We start from the raw sequence: 17,634 nt of genomic DNA on the forward strand, positions 1-17,634 counted from the left end.
ATAACAATTTGATTTTTATAAAAATATTGAATACCACTGGAGTTTCAATCAATAAATGGAAAAAAAATTCATTAAAATTTATATGCAAGTTTTTTCTGAAACACCTTCTTCAACTAAACAGTGACTTTGAGCCCTGATATTTTTATGGTGGTCTACTGGGAGCAAATAAAGAGGATTGACAAAGTGCACAATATTAAATTCAAAATTATTTTTTTCTGGGACACCCATTCTTAATAGAGAAATGGATGGCATTATGTTTTCCTAACTTGTCTACAAAAACTCTACAAAATCAATTTGACTTTTCCTTTTACATCTGCTTATAACAAAAGAGTTTCAGTAGACTAAAGATTATCAAAAATTATCTGTGATCAACAATGATAAAACAATGTCTTTTTAGATTGACATTAATTTTAATTGAATGTGAGTTTGCTGAAAACTTTGACTTTAAATTATCAACAAATCATTTTGCTTCAACCCAGTGTGCACAGTCGTTTGTAAGATATCTATACAACACCCTAAAGTTATCACAAGTCAGTATAATGTTCTTATGATGTCCAGCGAACGTTCTGTACCCGCTGGAAATGAAATCTTGCAGAAAAAATTTTTTATAAACTAGTAGGAAAGTAAATTTCTTTCTTAATGCTTGTTTTCAGTAATATGTCTAGTGTAAATATATTTTTAAATAACCAAACCATTGCAATATTATTAATTTTTTTTTTTTTAATGATAATTGTTAAATAAAGTAAACTTAGCAAATTCAAACTTTTTTTAATTTCATACTTAATAGTTATAATAAAAGGCACATAAATGCATCGATAAAGTATATTTATCACAAGTGCAAAATTTCGAAAAAACGGTTTCTAGGGGTTAATGTCACCCCCAACCTCTGTCACCTCCAAATCATTTTTCTGCCTCTCCCCCCTCCCCCCTCTTTGATGCTACTTAATAAAGAAAGCTAATTACCAGTATTTTATCGGATGACATAATTAAGATAATAAAGTTACTATTTAAACAAGCAATACTGATGTATATGTTTATACATCTTCACTAGTATTTAAAATGCACCAGTAATCTATAATCTAAAAAATAACATATTAGCAACTGGTAATTATATTATTTATGCAATAACTTAGCATAAATATTATACATAATTATTTTTACTAAATAATTTTTGATCTCTATGTTTCACCTTCAATTTTATTTTCAAAAATATTTTTAATTTCTTTAATTATTTTCCAGTTAATTTATTCACCAATTAGCTTTCTTTATAAACCCATAAAGGGTTGATAAAGAAAGCTAATTACCAGTAGCTTGTGCATAAATGTAAAAGCTACTGGCCTACTTGTGACAACATATTGTGGCAAGCACAGAATATAATGATTAAGCAAATAAAAAAGCTAATAATAAGTCAGATTTTAGTTTTCTATTGGTTAAAATTATTTTTAATGGTAGCAAGCCAAAAACCAGACCTAACATGTAGCAATATTAGCAGCTGTATGTTTTATTTTTTGCAATTCTGTGATCTATGCTGATCTATTGTGATTTGTTTCTGTAAAATTTAAAAGTTGTGGAGCTAAACAAAAAAAAGTCAAAAAATAAATGAAAATAAACAGAACTAAACAACCACTTTAAAAATTTTATCAATTTATGAGGCAATTAAGTTACACAAAAAAAAATATACAAGAAAATACTTAACTTTTAAATTATTTTTATGTGCATATTTTAGAATACTGTGGCGAAAGGATAACTCAACTCTATGTATTGTGGATAAAAAGTAAGTTTTTTGTTAATGAACAAATTATATAATTTATTAGGCTTATCAAACTAAAAATAAGGCCACAGTGCAAAAAACATTTGCACTGCAAAAGTTTTTTGCACTGTGTCTCTTGGTAGCATTCTGTATAATGGCATATTTATTTAATTAACTTATTTTGTTATTCCTACTTTTTGTCTTAAATTTAAAAAATTTTAACAAAATTGTTAAAGTAAACGAAGTTATGAAAATGTCAATGTGTATAGTATAATGTTGTCTTTACTTCTTACAAGTATAACAATGCATTTACCTATGCTCATACACATAAATAATTTTAAACCAAATTATATCATAATCACGTGAATTGATAAATTGATGTCATTTTATAAAGTAAATTGTTTTTTTTTATTTTTTTTTATAACAGATATGATTTCTGTATCTTCAACATATACACTAATGATACAAAGTTATATTCATATAACTTTGTGATCAAAGAGATTTGGAAAGATTGTTGATATGTTGAAATGTGATTGAAAAATCATTGATATGTTATAAAAATGAAACATCAGTTTTGTGAAACAAACATTTTTAATAAATCAAAAACTTAATAAAACAAAGTTATTCTTTTAACATATTTTTTGCTGCTTCAACAATATCTTCGAACTCAACATTGATTATGAGTCATTCACATATTGACTTATCAACTAATCTAGTATGGGGTTTATTTAATAAAAAGATAATCATAATGTCTACTAGTCAAAGTTTCTGTAGGCATGCTTAAAACATATAACTTACTATCTTGAATAATTTATCCATAATTTCAGTATTATGTATTATTTAAAGCACTCTAACAGTAGTAAACAATTCAGTCACATGATCCAATTCTCTACTTCCTATTTGCTAAACTGCGTACTTCCTTTTGTTAATATTACTTCCATTATTAACTTTATTTATAATTAAATTTTTAACATAATTTATTTTAGCATAATCTAATTTGTTAACTTTATTTATAATTGAATCTAACATAATCTAATTAAAAAATTGAAATCTTTCATTTTTTTAATGTTACTTATGCAGGTTTTTTACAGCCATTAAACCGAAGTACTCCTATGTTCCTTCATTAATTGCTTCGACGCGTTATGGAAGGTATGCTTAATGGTTAAAGTATCTATGACATTTTTTATTGATTTTGATTTAATAATATATTTGTATCTGCCATGCAATAATTTTGTTTAATTATTTAGCTTAAATTATGGAACAAAGCATTTTCGTAGTTACTCCTCAGAACCGTATTTATATGAGAAGGTATCAATTTATGCAAACTTAACATAAACTATTATATGAAAAATAATTTTTATATTTATGCACACATGCTTTGTTCATAATGGCTGATAATTCAAAAAAAAAAGTTAGAGTAGAAAAACTGCTAAATTTTGTTGTTGTTATAGCAATTTTATCATTAAAAAGTATTAACAAAATTCTAAACTTTTTATTTGAAATAAAGTTATACACAAAATATTAGAAATAAAGTAATACACTATATATTGTGTATAATTTTATTGGAAATATTTTTCAAAAGTTAAGCAATATTGTTATTACTTAACAATAATAAAGTTGATATAGCAATAAAAAAAAGCAGCGGCTTTTCTACTCTAAATTTTTTTTTATACATCACAGTAGTTATGTTTTTACAACAACAATTTTAACAATAAAAAATCATTAACATTTTTGGAAAGTCCACGAAACTTTGAGTCGCAACTTAAATATTCACATTTTCATGGATTTTTTTGAGGAATAAAAAGGGTTGGTGGTTATATCAATAGTCCAGTTCTAATAAACAGAATAGGTGGGGAAAATTTCCGAAAATTAACAAACATCTCCTCATGTGTATTAAGCACCTAAAAGTAAGACAAAAAAAGAAGTATTGTTTTTGTAATATTATATTTATATTATACACAGTACTACCATGTAAATAAAATATAGTGTCATGAAAGTACTCGGTGGGAAATGAGCTAGCGACTAGCGAGCAACTAGCTAGCTTTATAGCAATTTTCAAGCGATTTTTTTTTCTTATTTTGTTATTTCCTAATGTCTTAAACATCTTTAAAAATTCGATTTTTAGAGTTGAGTCTATTTTAATTATGAGAATAATTGAACTTTAAACATTACAATTTTTAGCAATGTGTCACTAGCTACATATCGTAGCTTGCTAGCTACAAAATATCTACAAATCTATAACATATCAAAATTTTTTAGACAGCGATTTTATTACAATATGACGCTAGCTACAATAGCCAGTGGGTCTTTAGCTTATTAAGCTAGCTGTCCTTGCAGTCAAATTGCTGTCTATATCTTTCAAATATCGATAGCTTGTCGTTATCTTAAAAAAGCTAGCGATCCTCGTGGCCAAATCGCTGTCTTTATTGTTACGATTATAGCTAGCTATTCTCTAGCCGATTTCTCACCGGGTATATAGGGTAAGTACTACAAAATCTTTTTTTGAAGAAAAAGATTTTTTGTTTTGATTTTGAGAAAATCTGACTCCAATTTAGCTTTGAAAGTAGTGCCAATGAAAAATTTTTACCACATATTTCGGAAAACTATCAGTCGATTGGCCAGGAAGGTTGAGATAAAAGGCTGTATAGTTTGAAATCTAAATACCTAATACCTACTTCAGTTGTACTAGATTTTTTAAAGCTGTGCACTCTGTGTCAGTCTTGAAAAATTTTTTTTCATTGACTTCAATCAAAGTTGCCGAGTTGACTTAGTTGACTTACATTCAATAACAGATTACAAATGGCTCTTACACTAACAGGACCTCCTAACAAGTTTTGGCTTTCTTTGGTCATTGACAAAAAGACCTGCAGAAGTAGCAATGTAGCTGTTAAAATTATTTTTTAAAGTGGATTGTCCTCAAATTCTATAAAGCGACAATGGCTGTGAATTTACAGCTGCAGTTATAAAAGAATTAACACTTCTGTAGACAAGTTTTAAAGTTGTATATGGTAGGCTTAGACATCAAGCTAATCAAGGATCTGTTAACCAATCAAATCCAGATGTTGAAGCTATGTTAAGTGCTCGACTAATTGACACAAAAATTGATCTATAGGTTGTTACTTTGTTCAATTCCAAAAGAGTTCTTTTTTTCATGAAGCCATTGAACGATTGCCTTACAAAGCTTTATTTAGAATAGAACCAAAAACAGAACTTTATTAGGAAATTAAACAGAATGATCACTTTACAAAGCTTTGTTTGGAACAGAACCAAAAACAGGACTCCAATCCAGTTATATTTGAAAAAAGTTGCTTGAAAAACTTGTTACTGAAGAGGGCTTGGATCTACTTCTTAATCAGTAGACTTGCCAGTAGCTTCCTAAGAAGAAAACAACGGCGCTTCAACATCAAAAGACCTACAATCATTTGAATTATTTGATTACAATGCTTCAAGTTTTAAATTAAGAGGATCTACCAGAAATTGAATCAATTATTTTTATCGACAACAAAACGACTTGAACCAGCTAACAACTTTACTTCAACTCTTGCTTCAACAACTAAAACATCTGTAGTGTTACTTTGCATCAGAAGGAAAGCAGCTGGCAGTGACAGTAAAGCATGTTTTGTTGTTTATGGAATGGAATCTAATGGAGTCCATTTATATGTCGCAATACTAATTAGAGGAAACCATTAAAAACCCAGGAGAATTTGCTGTAAAACACCTGAAAATTTTAGCTAAAAAATGGAAGGTGTTTTTTTAAAAAATTCTAAAGACGTATTAGTCGATTCCACTGTTTTGGTTGATATACCAAAAGTAGATCCATTCGATGGAAATAACCTAATAAATCTAAAATTTCATTAGTTCATTAGTTTGTGGGGCTTGTGTTAGAAGTTCATTACTTTGTGGGGCTTGTGTTAGATATAAAAATAATTTATATCAAATTGGAACCTTAGTTGGAATTATAAAAAATTGGTTACCGAGAAACGCTCTTCAAATAGCTACTTCAACATTTAGCAAAATAGTTCTACAAACTAACCTCTGTTTACGTGAGATTGCAGAAAATTATTCTTTTTTGGAGGTCAAAGATTTAAGAAGTGCTTCTATTAACAATTCAAAATACTATTTAAAATGAAAAAGAGGTCTGTTAAAAAAAATAACGTACTTTGTACTCATAATGCCACAAATCAAAAATGTGTTTTTATAAAAATGAATAAACATTATTTACTAATTACATTCACTAAAAATGTTTAAAATTTTATCAAAAATATCCTTTTTGTTTTTAAAAATGTAAACTTAAGTATTATAATATTTTCTTTTGTTAATCAGTTTCGAATAATTAATTTTTTTCCCAATGAATATTGTATTAGATATCTACTCCACATTTAACAATGCATGGTTGCTAAATAAATATTTTTATTTAAATATTATTTCAACATTGACTAAGACAGTTCAGGGATTTAATCAAATCACACATTTCTTTAAGGAAATAACCTTACAGCGTGGTGATTTCAACATCATTTGTGTTTTGTTTAAGTTCCTTAGGGATTCTCTCTCTCTCTCTCTCTCTCTCTCTCTCTCTCTCTCTCTCTCTCTCTCTCTCTCTCTCTCTCTCTCTCTCTCTCTCTCTCTCTCTATATATATATATATATATATATATATATATATATATATATATATATATATATATATATATATACTCACACACAGATATATATATTAGGGTGGAGTGAATTTTAGTTTTTTTTACAATTCGTTTAGCCTGGGTGTGCAAAAGTTGTCTATTCATTTCAGAAATACTCTGGAAAAATATCAATGCTCTAGGAAATTATCTTGAGGTTCCTCAAGACCTTTAAAATTTTAATGGGTCCCTAATATTATGTAAAAAAAAGTTTTTCAAAAGTATGTCATGTTGGGTCTCAAAAGAAGCAAAATTTTATAAAAATTTCAAAAATAACAATTATTTTATAAAAAAATTATTATTTAAGATTTTTTTGAAATTATAATTAAAAAAAAATAAACTTTTTTCATTTTTAGTTTAAAAGATCATTTTTTCTGCAATTAACTATAAAATAACAATTTTTTTTTTAAAATAATTGTTATTTTTGAAATTTTTATAAAATTTTGCTTCTTTTGAGACCCAACATGACATACTTTTGAAAAACTTTTTTTTACATAATATTAGGGACCCATTAAAATTTTAAAGGTCTTGAGGAACCTCAAGATAATTTCCTAGAGCATTGATATTTTTCCAGAGTATTTCTGAAATGAATAGACAACTTTTGCACACCCAGGCTAAACGAATTGTAAAAAAATCTAAAATTCACTCCACCCTAATATATATATATATATAATACACACTATACAGACAAGCATACACTATATATATATATATATATATATATATATATATATATATATATATATATATATATATATATATATATATATATATATATATATATATATATATATATATATATGTATAATATATATATATATATATATATGTATATATGTAAATATATATATATATATATATATATATATATATATATATATATATATATATGTATATATATATATATATATATATGTATATATGTATATATATATATATATATATATATATATATATATATATATATATATATATATATATATATATATATAGATATATAGATATATATATACATATATATATATATATATATATATATATATATATATATATATATATATATATATATATATATATATATATATATATATATAGATATATAGATATATATATATATATCTATATATATATATATTATATATATATATATATATATATATATATATATATATATAACATATATATATATTATATATATACATATATATATATATATATATATATATATATATATATATATATATATATATATATATATATATATGTATATATATATAACATATATATATATATAAACAGTGTATGATTGTCTATATAGTGTTTATTATACACTATGTAGTGTATATATACACTGTAAAAACAGTCAGAAAAAAATAGTATGATTAGCGAAGGTGGTTCAACGCTTACTTTTACGGGTAAACGTCCTTAACGACGGATACCTCTCAAAGTTCTTAGGGAAAAATTACTAAACGAAAAAACGATGAACCATTGCTCGGCCGTTGTAAAATCAAAAGTATTTAATGACCTCAAACAAAACATCAGAGCAAAGTTTATTGAACTACTATGTACTGTATTTCAGTAACAATCTAATATGATTCATCAATATTTCTAGTATCCTCCATCTTTGTTTTTAAAATAGGTGAACAGTTACTACAGTTGATCTTAGCATTAGGCTGATAAGTTTAAGTTTCTTCTTCATGGCATATCATGACATAAGAATTTTTTATTTATATTTCATATGTCATTTTTAATCAATCTGCGTCTTCTTTACTTGGAGAAAATGTTAACTTTTTTATTGGATTTGTTTCATTTCATTGTTTTCTTTTAATTGGATTTGTTTCTAAATATCCCAGTGGGCACGCGTCGTCCGGAGAACGTCCGCTTGACGTCTCGTGGACGTCCGACGGTCGTCCCCCGGACGACGCATGCCCACTGGGATAATATTCAGTAGTATTAATAAAATTTATAATATTCTATTGTAGGAACATAGTTAAGAAAGTTTCTTTTTGAACGGTGTATAATAAAAAAAAATTAAATTTATTTAGAATCGGCATTAAATTTAAATTTTTTTTTTTTTGTTTTTGATTTTTGTCAGAAAAGTTAAATTTTTTTCTTAGAGGCAGTTTGACCCTTTTCATCTGGTCGCGCACCGTTTTATTTTGGTGCTATTAATCTGGTTTAAATATTAACTTTTCAAGTTTTGAATTTTAATGTAATTTTTTTCTTTCAGCTTTTTCAGTGTGTCGTTTCTCCAATTCCCATTTTTGGTGACATTGTGGAAGATCAAAGATAAATGTTCAAAATAATGTTTATAATCTTTAACGTGAAAAAAGAAATGTAAAAGTTTTCAGTAACTAAAATAGATATTATTATTAGGGATGGCTCTTTTACTTATTTTGATGTAAAAACGCAAATTATTTTTTTAAGCATGAACTATTTTACATAACTCATTAAAATATATAATTTACTTACATTTAAAAGTAAATCTTTTTTTTTTACATTGTTGTACAAGTTATTTAGTTAAGTTGTACAAGTTATTTACGTGATCACGTAAATAAATTGTACAACTTAATAACTTAGTTTAGTTTTTTAAATGAGTAACTGTTACTTGAAAAAAGTAATTTATTTTACAAGTAAAAGTAATTTGCATTTTTACTTTTACTTGCAAATGTAACTTTCTTTTAACGGTAAGTCGACCGAGTTTAAAGGATATATTCTCAGTCTAGTATATTGTAAACAAATATTTCCAATTTTTATTTTTATAACGTTTACAACATTAGTAACAAATAAAAAAATACACTACTTGTTTGCATAATTAGTTTCGCATAAATGATAATGACGACGGCATTCGAAAAATGATTTTAAGAACATAAGAGCAATTTTCTGTTAGAATCAGGCAGAGCTCAATAGTGACCTTTTTCAAAATTGAGTTTTCTTTGGGTTTTTTCGTTCCCTGGCTCCAGTCGTCGCAATTTCTCATTTAACATAAACATACTTAAATTTGGAGTTGGCACAATGCCTAAGAAGATCTCATCTATAACCTCAAAAAATCCTGCCTATTCTACTACATAAAATACTATCTATGCTACTACTTTTTTTTTGTTTTTTGTTATTCACTTCCCCAAGGCCGAGAAGGCCACTACAGATGAGGATGCTACTTAAAAGTGGTTATAACCCTCTCTCAACTCTATAACTTCGAAACACGAGCCTTGAACAAGGCCACTGCGCGGAGAAACAAGTTGAGCGCGGTACTACCAGGGACGTGGTGGGGATCGAACTCGGAACATCTCGCTTATGAAGCGAGCGCTTTACCATTACACCACTACCGCATCAACTACTACTACTACTGCTACTACTACTACTACTACTACTACTACTACTACTACTACTACTACTACTACAACTACTACTACTATTACTATGCTTTTATTGAAGCTTATTGAACCCTTCCCTCCTCTTATCACAAAGTGTCGAAAAATTCATACGCCCCGCAACCCTTTTTCAGCATGATATAATTTATGAACAACTCTTAAGCCTTTTTTTCCCATGGGTATTTTTGTATTTTGATGTACTTTATTAAATGAAAATTACTAAATGACGAAGACTCAACTTGAGTCTTTGTTGTTCGAGTCACTAAAACTTATGCCATTACAAACACCACCTTTACCAGTACCAGTAACTACTTTTTGAATAAACACCAAAAATATCTAACAACAGCATATGTTATATAGCTCCGGCTATTTAATCGGAATTCAAATAAAGCAGCAAAACAATTGCGATTAGGTCAGCTTTACAACGAATGTTTGCATCCTAAAGTAAAATGTAAATATGCCAAGGGTAAAAAGGGTTGTATTATATACTTGAAATACTTAACTTACAATTATGCTTACGTTGTTAGAACTTTATTTATTTGGTGTTAAGTAGCTTAACAGCAAATAAATCCAATTCCAACAACAGCAATAACAATTAATCAAATTAAGTGTAAAAAATGCTGTAAAGTTTTGTGCGAAGTTCAGCCAATCAAAGTAGCGAGTGGTATCAATGCGAAATCTCATGTTGCAAGGTTTGGCTTTATCAAACATGTAAATCAAAACAATATGACACCGAGTTTTATTGCATAAAAAAATAAAACCACACGTTACAACCCAATTTAAACTTTTAATAGTGTATAAGAAAATTTCTGATGCGCAAAAAAAAAAAAAAAAAAAATATTTATTTATTTAAAAAGAAATTTACCTCATGATTAAAAATAGTCACCTTTCACTATCTAACTTAATTCACTTAGTGCAAAAATTTGAATTTTGTGGAAACATTTTAAACCTAGTTCAGGTTAGTTTTTTTGCGAAAATATTTGTACCTGTTTTACTTTCTCAATTAAAATTTGGATTTCACATAAACAAGCTCCGTGTAAATTCTGGATTTCACATAAACAAGCTTTGTGTGAATCCTGGATTTAACATAAACAAGTTTAGTGTGAATCCTGGATTTCACATAAACAAGCTCCGTTTAAATCCTAGATTTTACATAAACAAGCTTTGTGTGAATTCCGGAATTAACATAAACAAGCTTTGTGTGAATCCTGGATTTAATATAAGCAAGCTTTATGTAAATCCTGGATTTAACACCGTGTGAAAACAATAAAACCATAACTATGATGTGCGTTTATTTAAACATTATAAAATATGAACAAATCCAATATTAACTAAGTAAACAATGATATCTAATAAATATACAAAGACCTAAAAATGTTCCAAAAAACAACTTGTAAAAATATTTACAACTTGCTTATTTTATAAAGTTTTATTAAAAAAATTATTATTTTTAAATGAATTCATAGATTATTTCCACCATTATTATAATATATTTTTATATTTAATTAACTCTTAATATAATTTTTTGGTCCCAAGTAATGGTTATTTACTATTTTTAAGAACATCAAAAAATTACATTCTTTATATTGGATTCTTGGATCCAACCTTTAGTAACTATTGATTGGAAGAATCCTACCTATAGTTATTTATGTATAAAATACTAGATCTTTTTTTATTGAAGATACCTGATGAATTTCATGCGTTAGTTTGAAAAAAGATTTATAATAAACAAAAGTTTTGGGACAATGTTACTGTTACCGATAGTTCCGTTTCGTTACGGCCAATAGTGGGATACGCTTAAACGGTCGAACTTTCGGAATTATTACTTAATAATGCTTTGTTGTTTAACTCTGTTGACGCGATGGAATGCTGTTTTCGTATTTTGTTTAGTTTTTTGTGAAACTCTTTGTAGAAATTCGTAACTTGATCGACCAATTTTTCTTCCAAATCTTGACACTGGGCAGCTACAAGTTCTTCGAATGATGTATGAGGTGTTAAAATGCGCTTGGCTTCTAAAGTCACAAAACCAATAATATAATCATAATTAAATACAATTTTATTAATTAATTATTAATGATATTAGTGCTAAAGTTAGGAATAATATTGGCGCATGCGTGCTATGAAACAACTTTTGAAACAAACAAAAACAGATAACACTGCAGAGCACTTAAACTAAAAGTTTTTTAATAAGAAATTTTGTAATCTTTTGTTAAATTTCCTCACCTATTTATATTAGATTACTATTATACTTAAAATAAGAATTGCTTTTTTTATGTGTTCTACGGACTGTTGCTTGTTCTCTCTCTCTCTCTCTCTCTCCCTCTCTCTCTCTCTCTCTCTCTCTCTCTCTCTCTCTCTCTCTCTCTCTCTCTCTCTCTCTCTCTCTCTCTCTCTCTCTCTCTCTCTCTATATATATATATATATATATATATATACATTTTTGTGGTTATGGTGCTTCCAGAAGTCCTTGCAGTCTTAACGCATCGCACTCATCTGGATTAAAAAGAAATGACGCCGAAATTAGAGACATAAATTTCTATCTAAAAAAATTATTGTGTGTATAAAAAATACATAAATAAACATCAAAAAAGTTGTGCGGAGCAACTTTGTTACATTTTGGTATTAGTCATGTTATATTTAATGATTAGTCATTCCTTTAATCAGACTTCTGTAGTGAGTGACACCATTCTTATCAAACATCAACTTAATGAATGAATTATTAGAATTACCTAATTGTTAAAATTAAAAAATGATTATTATTATAATTGTTATAGTCAAAGCTTAAAGATTTAACATATATATTTCAAAGATTAAACAATAACTCACCAACTTTAGCATTTTTATTATTTTTTTTCATTTTAGGTTTCCAGTAGCAATATTCCCAAATGAGACAGCAAACAGAAAAGAAGAAAATTAATCCAAGACATCCACAAACCGCTCTAATAAAAATTTGGCTGGTTGGATCAAACAAATTTGTTGATGTTTGCTGAGCAGCTGACAATGCTGGTAACTAATTTTAAAAAATAATGTTAATTAGAAACAATTCTATTAGTATTCAAATTCAAATTACTTCAACAACTATCAAATAAAAAATGAGCAAGCTCTATATTGTTAGTTTTATTATATCTTTACATTTTATAATATCTATATTATTATAATAAATCTATATTCAAAATATAACAAAATATTGTTAACATTATGCTTTTGATCAAATCATATTAAACTAACTTTCTATACTTTAGATTTCTGATTATTTTTCAGTACTGACCTCTGGTGGAAAACATATTTTTCAGTACTGACCTTTCATGGAAAACATTTATTTTTCATTACTGACCTCTCACGGAAAACATATATTTTTTTGTACTGACCTCTCATGGAAAACATATATTTTTCAGTACTGACCTCTTGCGGCAAACATATATTTTTCAGTACTGACCTCTCGTGGAAAACATATATTTTTCATTACTGACCTCTCACGGAAAACATATATTTTCCAGTACTGACCTCTGGTGGAAAACATATTTTTCAGTACTGACCTCTCACGGAAAACATATATTTTCCAGTACTGACCTCTGGTGGAAAACATATTTTTCAGTACTGACCTCTCACGGAAAACATATAGTTTTAAGAACTGACCTCTCATGGAAAACATATATTTTTCAGTACTGACCCCTCGTGGAAAACATATATTTGGTAAAAAAAGTTAGTTAAATACCACAGGCGTTGAGATCAATTCAGAAACTAAATTTGCTAATTCTATTTTTAAACTCCACTTCTATAAAGATGTAACAATACCAACTTTTGCACAATCCAATGGTTGTTCAAAAAATACACCTGATTTAATAACCACTGAATCCATCAATCGAGTTAATAAGATCATTTCTGGTCTTTCTCTAGGAAACAATTCACAAGGTCACTGCACCTTGTCAGAACATTTAGTTGTTACCAGGGATAATTGCTTCAGTAGTTCTAAATTTGCATATAATAAAGGGAACTACATTGCATTCAATGATTACCTTTCCAATTCAAAATGGGAGAAATATTTCAAAATTTAGATGCAAATGAAAAACAACTTTTTTGTGATATTTACAAGAAATGTTGCCGAGCACTTATCGCATGTATTAATATTGAAAAAAATAAAAAACACTATGAGTTACCCGCTAACTGTTATCTCTAATTAAACACAAGAAAAGCTAAAGTTTTTCAACTTTAACAGCAAATGGGAAACCATAGCCTTGATTAATGAAGATAAATGAAATTGAAATCTTGTAAAGAAATCAACTCATGATGCAATTTGTTTCTTTAAACTCAATTTAACCAAATGACAAAAAAATCCAAAAAAAAGTTTTGCCTACATTAACACCAAGTGGACTGTAAGCAGCCATATTGTGTCATAACAGCCTATATTTGGTCGAATTAGTAACTATCAAGTTTCTATTGCCAATACACTGAACAAACAGTTCCAATCTGTCTTTACATTTGCAAAGTGCATGCAGACAACACTGAAATTCTTAGTTCTGCAGTATTGTCAACACTACAGAACAAAAGCATTTTTTTCAAGCTGAAATTGACAATATTGTTAATTGGGTCCAGAAATAGCTTATAGAAATTAAAACTAAAATATGTAAGCTAATGCATTTTAGCCAATCTAAATCTGTTTAACTTCTTTACTTTATTGACAACCACAAATCAAACAGCAATTACAAAGATCTAAAGCACCATGCCTAGGGCCAAAAAAATTGCTTGGTATCTTAAAGCACAGCTTTATAAGAAATGCAAAACTCTGGAAAAAGCTTTTAAAGAAAACTTATATTAAAGAAGTGAACTTATATAAACTGTTTTAGGAAACAGTATAAGTTCACTTCTGAAATTTGCTATTATTGCTCCTGATAATAATGTGTCTTATTTAGTAACAATAATTACCTCAATAAATGAAGCCTATTGATTATAAAAAGAGATATATCAAACTCAGTATTACTGCTCTATGCGAATGAAGAAAACATTAATGATCTAACAGAAGTTTAAATTTAAGAATAAAAGAAATTTTATTATCTAGTATATTATTCCAAATAAAATTCCTCTCAGCTATGGGCATTGCATATGGTACCATAGAGAAATTGACAAAAACTATCAAATCAGATATAACTTTTAAATATATATGTGCAATTTCGTGAGAGTGGCAGTTGTAACATTTGACACTCTTTAAACTATTAAAAATGAACTGAAAATGGAAATGACTTGAAACTTTTCAGAAATATGAAATACTATCATATCATTTAGTATTTAAAAGTTACAGCATTAAAGTCTTCAACTTTTTTCAACAATTAACTCTAGAAAAATTAACATGACGGTCGTAATGCTTACTTTTTACAACTTTTGAACAAAACAATTTTGTCAGACTTAATGCAGCAAAGAACATGGTGAAAAAAAGTCATTTGGTGTGTGTATTTAGCACAAATTGATGTTATTGTATGCTAAGTTTCATAGTTTTTACCTGAATTTTTACAAGCATTTTAATGTTTTTTTTTCGTGTTAGTTGTAACAAAAAATCCAATGCTTAAAAACAACAAATAAAACGACGCAATCAATAATGTAAGAAATAAAGTAAAAATGATTATTACCAACCATGTATATTATGTTAAAAAAATGCACTATAACATTATCAAAGTTCTTAATTATGGATATACGATAAAATTTTTAATGCTACACAACAGGACTGTAAAAAAGTCTCAAAACATGTTTATAAACTTTAAAACCAGTCTATGGTATTACAAAATGATTTTTTATTAACTTTTTTGCTTAAAAGTATTTTTAAATGGTAAAAAAAAAGAGCTATGGAGTTTAGTATATCTTTTCATAACTTTTCTTTTCTTCCCTCTTTCTTGCAAAACTGGCCATTAATTTAATGTTTAAATAAAGCATTCCTTTTACCATTTTAAATTTTTTTAAAATAGCAAATAAAATTTAGTTTTAAAATTCTGAGGTCGGCAAAAAATCTGACCTATGACACTGTTAGGTTGACATTGCCAAATGCTGACCTTTATTCTGAGAGATGTATGCATGTATGTATGTATGTATGTATGTATGTATGTATGTATGTATGTATGTATGTATGTATGTATGTATGTATGTATGTATGTATGTATGTATGTATGTATGCATATATGTGTATGTGTGTGTGTGTGTGTGTGTGTGGTGTGTGTGTGTGTGTGTGTGTGTTTGTGTGGTCTTTTCATATCTGTTTATATTATGCATTAGAGGTGTAGTGGTACATGAAATGTACCACTACACCTCTAATGTATAATATAAAGATAAAATGGTACATAATTATGTACATAATATGAAATTGAACATAATAATTGAAGGGAAACTCAATAGTGTTTTTAAGGAATGACATTAACTGATGCAACCAGCTAGATATAAAAACTGTTATCAAAAATACTAACTTTGAAGTCTTTGAAATTATAGAATAAAGTTTAGTTGCTACTTTCACAGTGTACATGCCAAAATATGAAAATTTAAATGAGCCAACTAAAACTTCAGAGAATTTTAAATAGCGATTTTATTATTTAAAACTCCAAATATGAGCCACACATTATTAGGCTGCACATTATTTTAAAAAAATATTCATAATTTTATTGAGTACCTGGTTGATAAACATTTCAAATGATGTGCACAAAATAAAGCAAATGTTTTAAAAAATTAACAGTTGAAGATTAACACTGCAGTTATACAGTTATAATATCTAACAGTATGCTGTTAGATACTACAACATTTTACTTTATTTATTGATGAAAAAACATTCTACAACATTATAAAGGTCCCACAAACATCATATTTTTGCATAAAAAAATATGCAAATAACTTTTATACATGTAAGAGAAAAGTACAATTTTCCCCTTAAAAACAACTTTTACACATAAAAAAAAAGTATAAACACTGACTGATAAACAGGGAGAACTTACAGAGCAATGAATGCACATTTATAAAAAAATATTAAAATTAATTATTTATAAATAAGGATAGACAAAAAAAGAGTTAAAAAGAAAAACATGGAACATGGTCAGTAAGACAAAATAAAATTTGTATGTATGTAAGTATGTATGTATGTATGTATGTATGTATGTATGTATGTATGTATGTATGTATGTATGTATGTATGTATGTATGTATGTATGTATGTATGTATGTATGTATGTATGTATGTATGTATGTATGTATGTATGTATGTATGTATGTATGTATGTATGTATGTATGTATGTATGTATGTATGTATGTATGTATGTATGTATGTATGTATGTATGTATGTATGTATGTATGTATGTATGTATGTGTGTATGTATGCATGTATGTATGTGGGTGCATGAATTCATTAAATAACAGTCAAATATGGACTATGATTGATTACTAATCATAATTGCTAAAAATTTAGTCATCATTCAAACTCAAGACCTTGAAATTTTTTTTTTTTTACAGTAACCAGATTTTTCAAAAACTCTTACTGGATAAAAACTCTTACCGGATAGGCTTTCATGTTGAGTACTATATCAGCTATATAACTTTCACGTGAATTTAATTGCTGGCGTAAGCATTTTTCAACAGCTTGATTATTCAAGTCATTGGTTATTACAAATCCATATGTGTACTGATAGTCAATTACCATACCAAATTGTAAACTTGTTGAATTAAATGGATATTTTCCTGCAAGGTAGCTGTCAACAACACCTCCAGCTATTGAATCACCAGAAGGTGTTGATTTTTGTATGACTGTGTTAACAAAATCTTGAACACTGTTAACTGCTATTGATTTTAAAGAATAAAAATAATTGTTTACTT

The 17,634-nt window shown here is 27.4% G+C and overlaps 2 protein-coding genes across 3 annotated transcripts in view; one reads left to right on the plus strand and one right to left on the minus strand.

Moving 5' to 3' along the window:
• The window catches only part of LOC101237112 (spermatogenesis-associated protein 17), a 31,943-nt gene extending 23,141 nt beyond the window's left edge, over positions 1-8,802 (plus strand). For both annotated transcript variants that reach the window (XM_065799740.1, XM_065799741.1), the window contains exons 10-13: positions 1,727-1,774; positions 2,831-2,899; positions 2,998-3,058; positions 8,656-8,802. In XM_065799740.1, the coding sequence (XP_065655812.1) occupies positions 1,727-1,774; positions 2,831-2,899; positions 2,998-3,058; positions 8,656-8,718 (241 nt within the window). In that variant the 3' untranslated portion in view covers positions 8,719-8,802. The remainder of the gene's footprint in view (positions 1-1,726; positions 1,775-2,830; positions 2,900-2,997; positions 3,059-8,655) is intronic.
• Positions 8,803-11,073: 2,271 nt separating this feature from the next.
• The window catches only part of LOC100202088 (uncharacterized), a 41,782-nt gene continuing 35,221 nt past the window's right edge, over positions 11,074-17,634 (minus strand). Inside the window, exons 5-7 of the mRNA XM_065799742.1 lie at positions 17,318-17,598; positions 12,623-12,806; positions 11,074-11,808 (exon numbers count right to left, since the gene is read on the minus strand). Of these exons, the coding sequence (XP_065655814.1) occupies positions 11,594-11,808; positions 12,623-12,806; positions 17,318-17,598 (680 nt within the window). The 3' untranslated portion in view covers positions 11,074-11,593. The remainder of the gene's footprint in view (positions 11,809-12,622; positions 12,807-17,317; positions 17,599-17,634) is intronic.

This window comes from Hydra vulgaris, chromosome 06, assembly GCF_038396675.1.
Source record: "Hydra vulgaris chromosome 06, alternate assembly HydraT2T_AEP".
Classification (NCBI taxonomy): Eukaryota; Metazoa; Cnidaria; class Hydrozoa; order Anthoathecata; family Hydridae; genus Hydra; species Hydra vulgaris.